Genomic DNA, 11,427 nt, shown 5'->3' with positions numbered 1-11,427 from the left:
AACATATACAAAAAACTTAAAAACAGTTTAACAATTTAAAAATAAACTAGAGATTAAAACCCAAACTTTTTTAGGAAGCTGAGAAAGCTTGGGCGAAAAGATGGGTTTTCCGGTGGTTTTTTTTAATTGCCAGAGATGGGGAGGATCGTATCTCAGCAGGGAGAGCATTCCACAATCGGGGCAGCGACTGAGAAGGCCCCTTTATACCAAAATTTATACCAAACTTTATGCCAAAAACTTTATACCAATAAAAATTTTTATACCAATACCAGATCATTATTTCAATTATTATTTATTTATCTTAATTCAGGGGCGTAACTACTGTTAGGCAAGGGGAGGCAGTCATCTTGGGGCCCCCCAGAGGCACATCACATGACTCCCAACCCGCCCACGTTGCACCCCCTATGAATTATGTTGAGTCTCTTGGAGATCGGCAGGAGCAGAGAGTAAAAAAACTAGATTCAATGTGAACTAGATATTCATTGTATTTATAATAGGGATGTGAGTGTGAGTGCACGATATATTGTGAAGTGTGTTTGTGTGTGTGTATCAGCGAGGGGCCCATTTTAAAATCTTGTTTCTGGGTCCCTCCAACCTTGCTACGCCCCTGTCTCAATTATTCCAAGCCGCCTCCCCGGGCATAAGTTTCATAGTGGAAAGATGGGGTCTGCTTCCCCCCACCCACCCCAAAAAAAGAGAGAGAGGGAGAGATTAAGAAAGGACCTCCTCGTTTCAACGCCGAAGTGCTGTTTGCATCTGGTCGGCTGGTAGCGTAGCAGAGAGTCCTTTGGAGAACTGAAGCTGGAGAAAGAAGCCAGCTTGTTGAAAGAAAATCCCCACCACCGAGACACACCTTTATTTTGCGCCCACCCACTCCCGGCTTACAAGGTAGTTGGGAGGAGGAAACGGACAGAACGGAGCGCGCGCCCCTGACTGCACGGGGAGGGGGGCGGCGGCGGGTGGCCTCTCTGCTCTCTCTCGCCACACACCCCCCCCCCCCGCGCCCCAGCCAGCCCCCCGCCCCTCCCTCCCTCCCTCCCGCGCTCCTCATCTCCAAGGCACCACCGCCTCGAGGCGCGCTCAGACCCGGGGGAGGCGACCTTGGGCCGGGCTGTCCGCCGCTCTCGCTCGCTCGCTCGCTCGCTGCGCCTCCTTCCCCCGCCGGGCCCCGATCCCGCCGCGGGGTGGCAGGGCAGGGCAGGGCAGCGCACCCCCCGCGCTTGCTCCATGCCGCCTTCTTCGTACGGGCAGCGCGCCCTGGGCGCACTGCTGCTCTTCGGCACCGTCTCCGGCTTGATGGCGGTGCTGGCGTCGATGCTGATCTTCCAGATCCAGGCCGGGCGGCGGGCCGGGCCCGGGGCCGGCGGGGGCGGCCTGCCCGAGGGGGCCAGCCGGGTGCTGCTGCCGCTCTCGGCGGTGCTGGCCTCGCTCTGCCTGGTGCTCAGCCTCAGCTGCCTCCTGCTCAGCCTCCTGCACGGCTACTGCGGCGCAGAGCGCTGCGCGTCGCCAGGGGGCGCTCTGGGGCCAGACAGGTGGGTATCCTGGCGCGTGGGCGGGGGGGTCTCCTCCTCGCGGGGGGGGGGCTGCCGGGGGGGTCCTCTTGATTTATCCCCCAAGGAACAGGGGTGCAGGAGGGGGGCTGCCAATTGCCCCCCCCGCCCCCGGCCAGGGGGTGAGGAGGCCTCCCCAGTGCCTGGGTTCAATCTGGCAGCCTTGGGGAGCGGGGCGGCACGAAGGAGGGTCTCCTGGCCATGGTTTGCCCTGGGCCGCCCCCCCTCTGCAGCCAGGAGGGGGTCAGGGAAGAATTGGGCGGCACTTTCAAGTCAGGGCTCCAGTTACAAGGTGTCCCTATGTTTTGACAAAGTCTTTTTCCAAGGCATTGCCAGCTATAAATGGATCCCCCCCCCGCCATTCTCTCTTCACAACAACCCTGCGAGGGAGGGAGGTTCAGCCACTGCTCAACCACTGAGCACCTGCTTTGCATGCAGAAAGCCCCAGGTTAAGCCCGCAGCCCGTTGAGCTAAAATGGACTCAGGCCTGGCGGGGAGGGGGGGACCCTGGAGACTTGCTGCCCGCCAGAGCAGACAATACTAAGCCAGATGGGGCAAGGGTCTGACTCAGTCTGTGAGGGCTTCTGTGTTTGCCTAGCCTGAGAAAGTTGAGTCACGAGTCAGGGTCTCTCCTTCCTGATCATATCTGTGTATGTTTGTTTATCCCTGTATAGTTTTTATGTTTGTATTTTATAGATTTTAAATTAGGTTTGTTTCCTATTTTTAGCTTAATATTTTAATTGTCATTTTTATCGTATTTTTTTAAAACTTTTGTATACCGCCTTGGGATTGTTTTTAATGAAAGGCGGTATATAAATTTAACAATAACAATAAATATCACAAGAACATAGGAAGCTGCTGTCGACTGGGCCAGACCCTTAGTCCATCTAGCTCAGGACAGTCTGCACTGACCGGCAGCAGCTCTCCGAGGTGTCAGGCTGGAGGCTTTCCCAGCCTGACCTGGAGATGCTGCCGGGGACTAAACCGGGGACCTTTTGCTTGAAAAGCTACCCTGAGCTACGGAGTAGCTCAGAGACATGGGGTATCTTTGAACATATAAAGCTAAACAGAATGTTCAAGGCAGCTTAGGACGTAAATAAAGACAAAAACTAGTGGTTAGAGTGCTGGACTAGGACTGGGGAGACCCGAGTTCAAATCCCCATTCAGCCATGAGACTTGCTGGGTGACTCTGGGCCAGTCTCTCAGTCTCTCTCAGCCTAGCCTACTTCACAGGGTTGTTGTGAAAGAGAAAATCAAGTATGTAGTACACCGCTCTGGGCTCCTTGGAGGAAGAGTGGGATATAAATGTAACAACAACAACAACAACAACAACAACAACTTTTTCAAAAGTTGAAGCCGTTTAGTTCATTTTTCTGTACTCTCTTTCCTCCCCACAAAGAAAAAGAATCAAATCACAGCATCACATTGAGAACAGGTTCCTGTGAATTAAAAACAACAAATTCAGCTGATCAACAAATTGAAATAAGTCCTTTCAACAAGAAATTGAAATATAATAACTGAACAACTAGGCCCATAGGAAGCTCTCTGCTACTGAGGCAGGGTCAGCTAGCTCAGGCCTGCACAGTATAAGGCCCATGGGTCAGATCCGTCCCTCGGGGACTATTTTACTGTATCCCACAGCAGCACAGGAGATGGAAACTGCCTTATAGTGCCATCCGATGCATGTTTTCTCAAAAATATGTTCCATGGTGTCCCCAGTGAGACTGACTCCCATGTAAACATGCCTAGGATTGGAGCCTGAAGGCACTTTAGGGAGAGGAGAGGGCTTGGCATTTGTTTGGGGCTGGCATGCATTCCAGGGGCCCCACTGATAATGGAGCAGGGACAGGATCTATTTTCTGGCCATTATCCTTGGTTAAAACGATGAGTTCCTTGACAGGGGAAGAGATCCACAATAGTATTTTTAATTTTAATGTAAGAATGCACTTAAAATTGACCTCGGCCCCTGCACGCCAAGCTGTGGATGGCTCCGGCCCACCAGGGCATTGGAGTTGTGCAACCTTGATCTAGCTCAATATTACCTGCCCTGACTGAGAGAAGCTCTCTGAGGTTACAGGAAGGGGTCTTCTGGAAGGGGTCTTCCTGAAAATATGCTAAAAATGTCAAATGCCTGGATAGTGTGAGCTTGAGACTTCCTGAGGGCAAAGCACGGCACTTTGCTACCAAATAATGAATGTTCCTGATGAACATCGGATGCTGCCACCCCGAGTCTGACCCTTTGTCTATCTAGATTAGTATGGTCTGCACTGACTGGCAGCAGCTCTTTGGGATTTCAGACAGAGATTTTCCCCTGTCTTATCTGGAGATGCTTCCAGAGGTTGAACTTGGGACCTTCTGCACGCATACTCTGCCACTGTGCTTTGGCCCCGTCCCCAAAGGTCATCATAAAGCCCAGCCCCAAATGTAATATATTAAAACACAGCACAGGGGAAAGCAGTGGAACAATCCAGGGATGGAACGGAGGGAATTAACTCATCATCCCTAACCAAAGTTGCATTTGTTAATTTCATTTGGGCCGCTTATAGCTAAGACAAGTGGATGTGGGCGCCGTCTAGGCAAGTCTAAAGATCGGTGTGGACTTTTGTGATGAGATTGCCGTGTTAAGACTTGACATTTTGCCCTTGCTGAATTTCACACCGTTTGGGCGTCCGGCTTTGGTCAGGCACCCCGTCTCCAAATCATTAACGAAGATCCGTGTCCCATTCACCTAATGAGGAAATGCCTAATGCATGCTTTAGCACACCACCTTTGCGTGCCCAAAAGTCAGGATTAACATGCCCGAGGGCCAAATTGCTAGGCGGCCCATGATCTTGCAGAAGGGGGTCAATTTTAGACTGACAGAATTTAAGCAAAACATTGAGGCTCTCTGTGCGACCCCGTGCCCACGGATGTCAACAAGATTTACCATTCAAGGTGCATCACCTGCCTCATACCCCAGGGACCTTTACAATAAGGTACTGTGGCCATGACAATGGCAAATGGAACCTTCAAGGTCAGGAGCAGTCTACCTCTGAAAACCAGATGCTGGAGGACTAATAATAGGAGAGTTGTCACTTTCACACCTTGCTTGCAGGCTTAGCAACATAGGAAACTGCCTTCTACTGATTCAGACCCTTGGTCCTTCTAGCTCAGTATTGCCTACACAGGCTGGCAGCGGCTTCTCCAAGCTTGCAGGCAGGAGTCTCTCCTAGTCTTATCTGGAGATGCCAGGGAGGGCGTTTGGAACCCTATGCATGCAAGCAGCCAGGTGCTCCTTCGCTGAGCTACAGCCCCTTTCCCTGAGGGGAAAATCTTCCAGTGCTCACACATGCAGTCTCCCATTCAAATGCAAACCAGGGCAGACCCTGCTTAGCAAAGGGGAGAATTCATGCTTGCTATCACAAGACCATATACTGCAGTGCTCACACTTCTAGTCTCCCTTTCATTTGCAACCAGGGCAGACCCTGCTTAGCTCAGGGGACAAGCCATGTTTGCTACCACCAGACCAGCTCTCCTCTCCTAGAGAACAGCAAGTGAAATATGAGGTAGCAGGGTGATGACTTGACTAGCAAGCCAGAGGTTGCTGGTTCGACTCCCCGCTGGTATGTTTCCCAGACTATGGGAAACACCTCTATCAGCCAGCAGTGATATGGGAAGGTGCTGAAAGGCATCATCTCAGACTGCGCGGGAGGAGGCAATGGTCAGCCCCTCCTGTATTCTACCAAAGACAACCACAGGGCTCTGTGGGCGCCAGGAGTCGAGACCGACTCGATGGCTCGCCTTTACCTTTAGGGTGATGGAAGTGCTAAAATGGTGAATGTGGTCTTAGGATGCTTTCCTAAGGCTGAGATCATGGCCGCGAGAAGAAGTCTTCCCGCTCCATTCAGGCCTGGCCGGGCATCGCTTGGAATACAGTGTCCAATTCTGGGCAAACGTTTCCGGGGCATTGATGTTCTGGAACAGTTCCAGAGAAGGGCAACCCAGACGGGGAGGGTGGGGTCTGGAAACCAAGGCCTGCGGGGGTATGGCTGAAGGAGCTGCGTGTGTGTGCGGCCCGGAGAAGGGGAGACACAACTGCCCGTGGGAACCCGAGAGCCGTCTCCAGCTAACTGAAGGAGGACGCTCATCTCGAAGGAGGAATGACCTTGTTCTCTGTCGCTCCTAGGGCAGGACCGGAAGGAGGCAGCGGGTTGAAATGGCCAGGAAGCCGATTTAGGCTAGAGGAGACTTCTATAGGTGGGCTTGTGGCCGCAGGCATGACTTGTCCCCTTTGCTAAGCAGGGTCTGCCCTGGTTTGCATTTGAATGGGCAATTACATGTGTGAGCACTGAAAGATATTCCCCTTTGGGGATGGGGCCGCTCTGGGAAGAGCATCTGAGGTTCCAAGTTCCCTCCCTGGCAGCATCTCCAAGAGAGGGCTGAGAGAGACTCCTGCCTGCAACCTGGGAGAAGCCGCTGCCAGTCTGTGAAGACAAAACTGAGCGAGATGGACCGAGGGTCCGACTCAGTATATGGCAGCTTCCTATGTCCCTCAGAACAAAGCCGCACAACTGTGGCCCCGTAGGGCTACGACAACTCCCATCATTGCCAGCCACAGCAGCCAGTAGTCAGGGATGATGGGAGTTGTCATCCAACATCTGCAGGGGGCCCGAAGCTGCACAGTCCTGCCTTAGGCAGAATTGCCTGACTGTAAGAACTGTTGGGCAGTGGAACCTCATGGAGTTTGGGGCTCTCTTTTGCTGGAGGCTTTCCAACAGAGGCTGGGTGGCCATCTCTCAAGGATGCTGTAGCAACTCCCTGCACCAAACGGGGGGGGGGGTTAGACTAGAAGATCTCCAAGGTCCCTTCTAACTTTCTGTGGCCTCAGCTGTTGGAAATACAACTCCCGTTCTGATCTAGCAGGCCTCATGCCAGCCATTTCAGCTCACTGGGTGAATCTCTGTTTTCCAATTATAAATGAGGAGACCAGAGGAGGAGGAGGACAGCTCTGTCAGTGGCTGCTGGCCACGGAAGCTAAAAATGGAACCTCCATGGAAAGGGGAGGACTACCTCCAAATTGCTACATGCTGGGGACAACTGGAACCTCATATTGTTGATGGGAGGAAAGGCAGGAGGTATTTTGGCCCCTTCCTCAAAGTAATTGCCAATGTCAGGATAAGGGGAAATGCACCCCGCACCCCCACTTAACAGACTGAAATATCTTCATTCCCTTCCATAGAAGTCCTGTAATGGAGGCATGGATTGGTACCATCAGGCACTTGGGAATAAATCACTTTATTTCTTATTCTAGCCTAATCCTGCCTGGGTATTCCCTATCTCACAAAAAATGCACAAAAGCCCTCCAAAGACACTCTAACGCGCTCAGCTTCACATTGTAAACTCCTTGTGGGCAGAGACTTGTCATTTCCTCCCCTTCCATTCAGGGCTTACTCTGCCATAGAGAAATAAAAATTACAGCTCAGTATCCAGGCAACCCTAGGCACCACCCACACACTCCCAAGGCTTCCTGCACTCATGAGGTCTAGAAACTTGATTTTTCAAAATTAAAAACATCCCAAATAACCAATCTCAGGAAGTCGCTGTTTCCTTTGCATTTTGAAGCTGAATTTTGCTTTGTACATGCCGGTGGATTGCTGGCAGCCACACAGCCTTCCTAATATTAGTTTGCCCGCATACTCTGGTGATCCATCAACGTTGCAGCCTCAAATTCCTCGACAATGAGAAAACCCAGAATCCAGCATGCTGGGCTTGGCTTGGCTTTCGGAGCGGAGAGAGGTGCTCATTAACGCCGCGTCTCACGTCCTGCCTCTTTCCCACGTTCCTGCTGTCATTTTGAATTACTCCTTCAGATTTTCTTTCTCAGATTCTCCGGACTTTGGCAAACAAAGTTCTGCTCCCCAGTGCTAATCCCTCCCCCCCCCTCCGGTCTCTTTTGGCAATTGGCAAAAACAAAGCCTCTTCTATTCTCAGGGACAATGTCAGGGGAAAAGCAAGGCCGCTCCGCTCCGTCCAAACTGGTCTCCTTGCAGCGCCCTGCAAAGATGTATTTTAAAAACATCTTTAAAAGCAGCGCCCCCTCCCTGCCCTGCTTTGCCGAAGGGCCTGCAGGCTGCATCCCACCGAGAGGCTGTGGAGGAGAGGCCCCAAATCGACCTTCCCCTTGTACAAAACTGCAGGATCCTACTCTTTCTTTTCTTTTCTTTTTTTGCAGGTGTATTAATACAATTTGGGTTTGTTGTGAAGTGACCGTTAGGATTGGTGGCAATTTGTTACAGGGAAACGTAGACTTTTTTTTGCACCGTTCACACATGCGTGCTTGCCCCCTTGATGCCTGCGATGTCGCAGGATAGTCCGCACGTGTGAACAGGCCGGCGTGGATAAAGATGCCACTGGGAGAACCTCGGCAACAGTCACGTGCAAGGCTTTTTGGCAGGTGCCTGTTGGCAGGCAGTCAAGCCCTCCTCTTACAAGGGAGGAAAGCTGGTCTGGTGCTAGCAAGCATGACTTGTCCTCTTTGCTAAGCAGTGTCTGTCCTGGTTTGCATTTGAATGGGAGACTGCACGTAAGTACTGTAAGATCTTCCCCTTAGGGGATGAGTGCCTGCCTGCTTGCATGCAGAAGGTTCCAAGTTCCCTCCCTGGCAGCATCTCCAAGATAGAGCTGGGAGTGTCTCCTGCCTGCAACCTCAGAGAAGCTGCTGCCAGTCTGGGTAGACAATACTGAGAGAGATGGACCGACAGTCTGACTCAGTAGAAGGCAGCTTCCTGTGTTCCCAAGCCCATAATAACTGCGGCTCAGGACTTGAGAGAAGAAATTTCCCCATCACATTCCTTTATCGGTTTTTAAATCATGCTCCTGAATTCCAGATTAACAAGGAGAATATCGAAAATTCATCCTGAAATTAGCGCATATGCACAGCTTGGTTTTGATTCCTTCTGTTCACTGGACTCTCCCCTTGCCCACTTTAGCCCAGGGCAAAACCACTGCAAAACCACCCAACTAGATGTGATCATATGTGCTGTTGCACAATTGTTTGCTGCCGTGCTTCTGCGCATGGGTCAAAGACCCCACATAAAGAATCCTGATTGAATCACACACACACACATGCAGTCATCCAGATCTTTCTCATACACACTTTTAACCATGCATATGTGTGGAAGAGGAGAAACGGCACATGTGATGTAGAGGAACCAAGCTAAAAGCTAAAGTGTGCCGTCGAGTCGGTGTCGACTCTCGAGTCGGTGTCGCCCCCTTCATGTAGCATCCCTTAATGGCTTCCCAGGTTTGGGGCCCCAGATGTTGTTGGAGCACAACAGCCTTTGGCCATTGTGACAGGGGATGATGGGAGTTGTAGTCCGGCAACATCTGGGGACCTCAGGTTGGGGAAGGCCAACCTGCAAGAAGAAATATGGATAATTTCAAAGCATTCAAGGGCAATCTGCCCGTCCCCACAGATGCATTCATTCTGCTAGATACATAAATAAATGGGAATTATATTAATCATCCCTTTCGCTTATTGCATAGGGCGGATTGGTTCCTTCTGGACAGCCGGAAGGTACGGCATGTGGCTGTTGGCTTGTTCTGCTGTGGAGTTTCGGTCTACCTAGCAGGTACATTTCCCACCCCCCAGTCTTTTTTAGAAATCCCTAGAAGTATTTCTTCCCTAGCAGCATTTTGTATTTTTAAAACCACACCACCACCTTGTCTTTGAACTCTCTCTCTCCTCTGCCTTCTGCTGGCACCCAGGCAGACTTAAGCAGGTTCGAAGATTTGAGCTCTTATGTAATTCAGGAAAAGTGTGCCATGTTCACATCTTCTGAAACGCGGAGCCATGCAAACATAAAAGAAAAATTTAAAACCTCCTGGTTAGCAGCTAAGTCCACCCCCCGAACCGATAGCCAACCAGTCGGAATGAATTCTCCCCTTCTTGTTCGCTCCCGGCAGCTGGCATCTAGAGGTAGACTGCTTCTGGATGTGGAAGTTCCACTTACGAGACACTACAGCTCAGAACTGTTGGCAAACCTATATCGTTTATGAACTTATAAAAAGCATGTCAGAAGAGGCCTGCGGGATCAGACTGAAGGTCTGTCTTACTCCAGCCTCCTGTTTCTAACAGGGGACAGACAGATGTGGTCCGGGAAGTCCACAGGTCACTGTGCACTAGAGCAGGGATTCTCAACGTTTGGTCCCCAGATGTAATTGGACTTCAACTCCCATCATCCCCAACCAAAGGCCACTGGGGCTGGGGATTATGGGAGTTGAAGTCCAATAACATCTGGGGGCCCAATGTTGAGAATCCCTGCACTAGAGGGGCAAGATATAACTGGCCAGTTATTCAGATAGACTGCTTCTGAACATGGAGGTTTTCTTTGTGGGCACCAATTTTTCTAAAAAAATGGAGATTGGCCCTGGGTGTGGATATTTGTGGTTTTTTAAAAACTTAAATAGGAAAGACATCACACACAATCGCTTCTTGACCTCAGCAAATCTCACTGGCAATTGTGTTTTAAAATTTCCTTTCCCCGATTCCAGCCCTCTCCATGTACATGCTGGTGCTCTTCGAGATCGAGACCGGCATCACCAGCGCCTGTGTCTTGTCTTCTGGCATTGTCGTCTTGTTCATCACGGTGACCCACGCTCTTGTCCGGGCGGCCCAAGCCTCGCGGCGGGGCCAAGCAGAGCTCTCCCACACCCTCTACGAAAACGACTCGGCCCGGGGTGGGGAGATGCCCGCCGCCCACCTCAACAACTCCAAGAACGTGGCGGCGCCCAGGCCGCGCCCGGAGATCCACCGCGAGTTCTCGTATCCGCCGTATGCCGAGCAGAAGTCCCACCTGACCTCTCCGGCCAGCAGCAATGTGACTTCTTCGGGGAGTGCCGGACCCTCGCCAGAAAAGGAGAGCTACAATGCGCCCAGGATGCATCGGACCCTTTCGGCCGAATCGGGCCTTCTGCAGGCGCACGGGAAACCTTGGAACGGGGTGACACAAGAAATGAGGAACGTCCTCTCCCGCAAGCCGGCCGGTTCAGGGAAAGATTCCACTCTTGTGTGAAGCTCTGCGGGAGCAAAACAAGCCTAGCCCAGTCTCCTGCTTCCAAGAGTGGTCAGCCTTCCCTTACTGCATTTGGTATTGGGTGGTAGACTGCCTCTGGACGTGGAGATACACCTATCTGTTATGAATTTATAAGATCAAAAGAGCCCTGCTGGGTCAGACCAGAGGCCCATCTAGTTCAGGGCTGCTCAACTTCGGCCAACATCCTGCAGATATTGGCCTACAACTCTCATAATCCCTGGTTACTGGCCACTGTGGCTGGGGATTATGGGAGTTGTAGTCCAAAAACAGCTGGGGGGGGCCTAAGTTGACCAAGCCTATAGCACCTGACGTTTAGAGGTACCCTTGCCCTGAATGTGAAAACTCCATTTAGCCATCATGAGTCAACAGCCACGGTGTGTCTCTTTTGAAGGCACCTAACCCTGAGGCCATCGCCACATCCTGTGGCAGAGAGTTCCACACGTTAATTCGACGCCACCAGCTTTTCAGATTTACTCTCACGATCTCCAGTTGTCTCCCTCAACCTGATGTTAAGAAGGGCTTCCTTTGGTCTGCCCTGAATTGCCTGCCAATTACATTTATTGGGAGGCCTTGAATTCTAGTGTTACGCAAGAGGGAGGGAAATGTTTCTAGATTCTCTTTCCCCACCATGTGCAGAATTTGATAAACCTTCACTGTCTCCACCGTGTCGTCTTATTTCTAAACTCAAATGGATTCACCTTTCCTTGTGGAGGAAGCCTTCTGATCTTTTTGGTTGCCCTTTTCTGCACCTTTCCCGGAGATTAATATGAGTGCAACCCGTGAGCACATCTGGCTGGGGAAAG

General features: G+C 51.4%; 1 protein-coding gene across 2 annotated transcripts; it reads left to right on the top strand.

Annotated features, from left to right (window-relative positions):
- Window positions 1-779: 779 nt before the first annotated feature.
- On the top strand, window positions 780-11,286 carry TMEM221 (transmembrane protein 221). 2 transcript variants are annotated; one of them, XM_053300490.1, is made up of 3 exons: window positions 781-1,532; window positions 9,075-9,160; window positions 10,083-11,286. In XM_053300490.1, the coding sequence occupies exons 1-3, from the start codon at window positions 1,228-1,230 to the stop codon at window positions 10,601-10,603; spliced, it is 912 nt and encodes a 303-aa protein (XP_053156465.1). In that variant the 5' UTR covers window positions 781-1,227; the 3' UTR covers window positions 10,604-11,286. The 2 variants fall into 2 exon arrangements, with proteins under 2 accessions (XP_053156464.1, XP_053156465.1); XM_053300489.1 differs by lacking the exon at window positions 9,075-9,160 and having other exon boundaries at window positions 780-1,532.
- Window positions 11,287-11,427: the final 141 nt, after the last annotated feature.

This window comes from Hemicordylus capensis, chromosome 2, assembly GCF_027244095.1.
Source record: "Hemicordylus capensis ecotype Gifberg chromosome 2, rHemCap1.1.pri, whole genome shotgun sequence".
NCBI classification, from domain to species: domain Eukaryota; kingdom Metazoa; phylum Chordata; class Lepidosauria; order Squamata; family Cordylidae; genus Hemicordylus; species Hemicordylus capensis.
Note: the sequence above shows the minus strand (reverse complement) of the source record. Positions and strands in the feature narration are given on the sequence as shown.

Bases quoted from the DNA above. Each gene is read 5' to 3' on its own strand.
- TMEM221 (XM_053300489.1), top strand. From the start codon at position 1,228: ATGCCGCCTTCTTCGTACGGGCAGCGCGCCCTGGGCGCACTGCTGCTC. The intron at 1,533-10,082 runs GTGGGTATCCTG...CCCCGATTCCAG, and splicing joins GGCGCTCTGGGGCCAGACAG to CCCTCTCCATGTACATGCTG.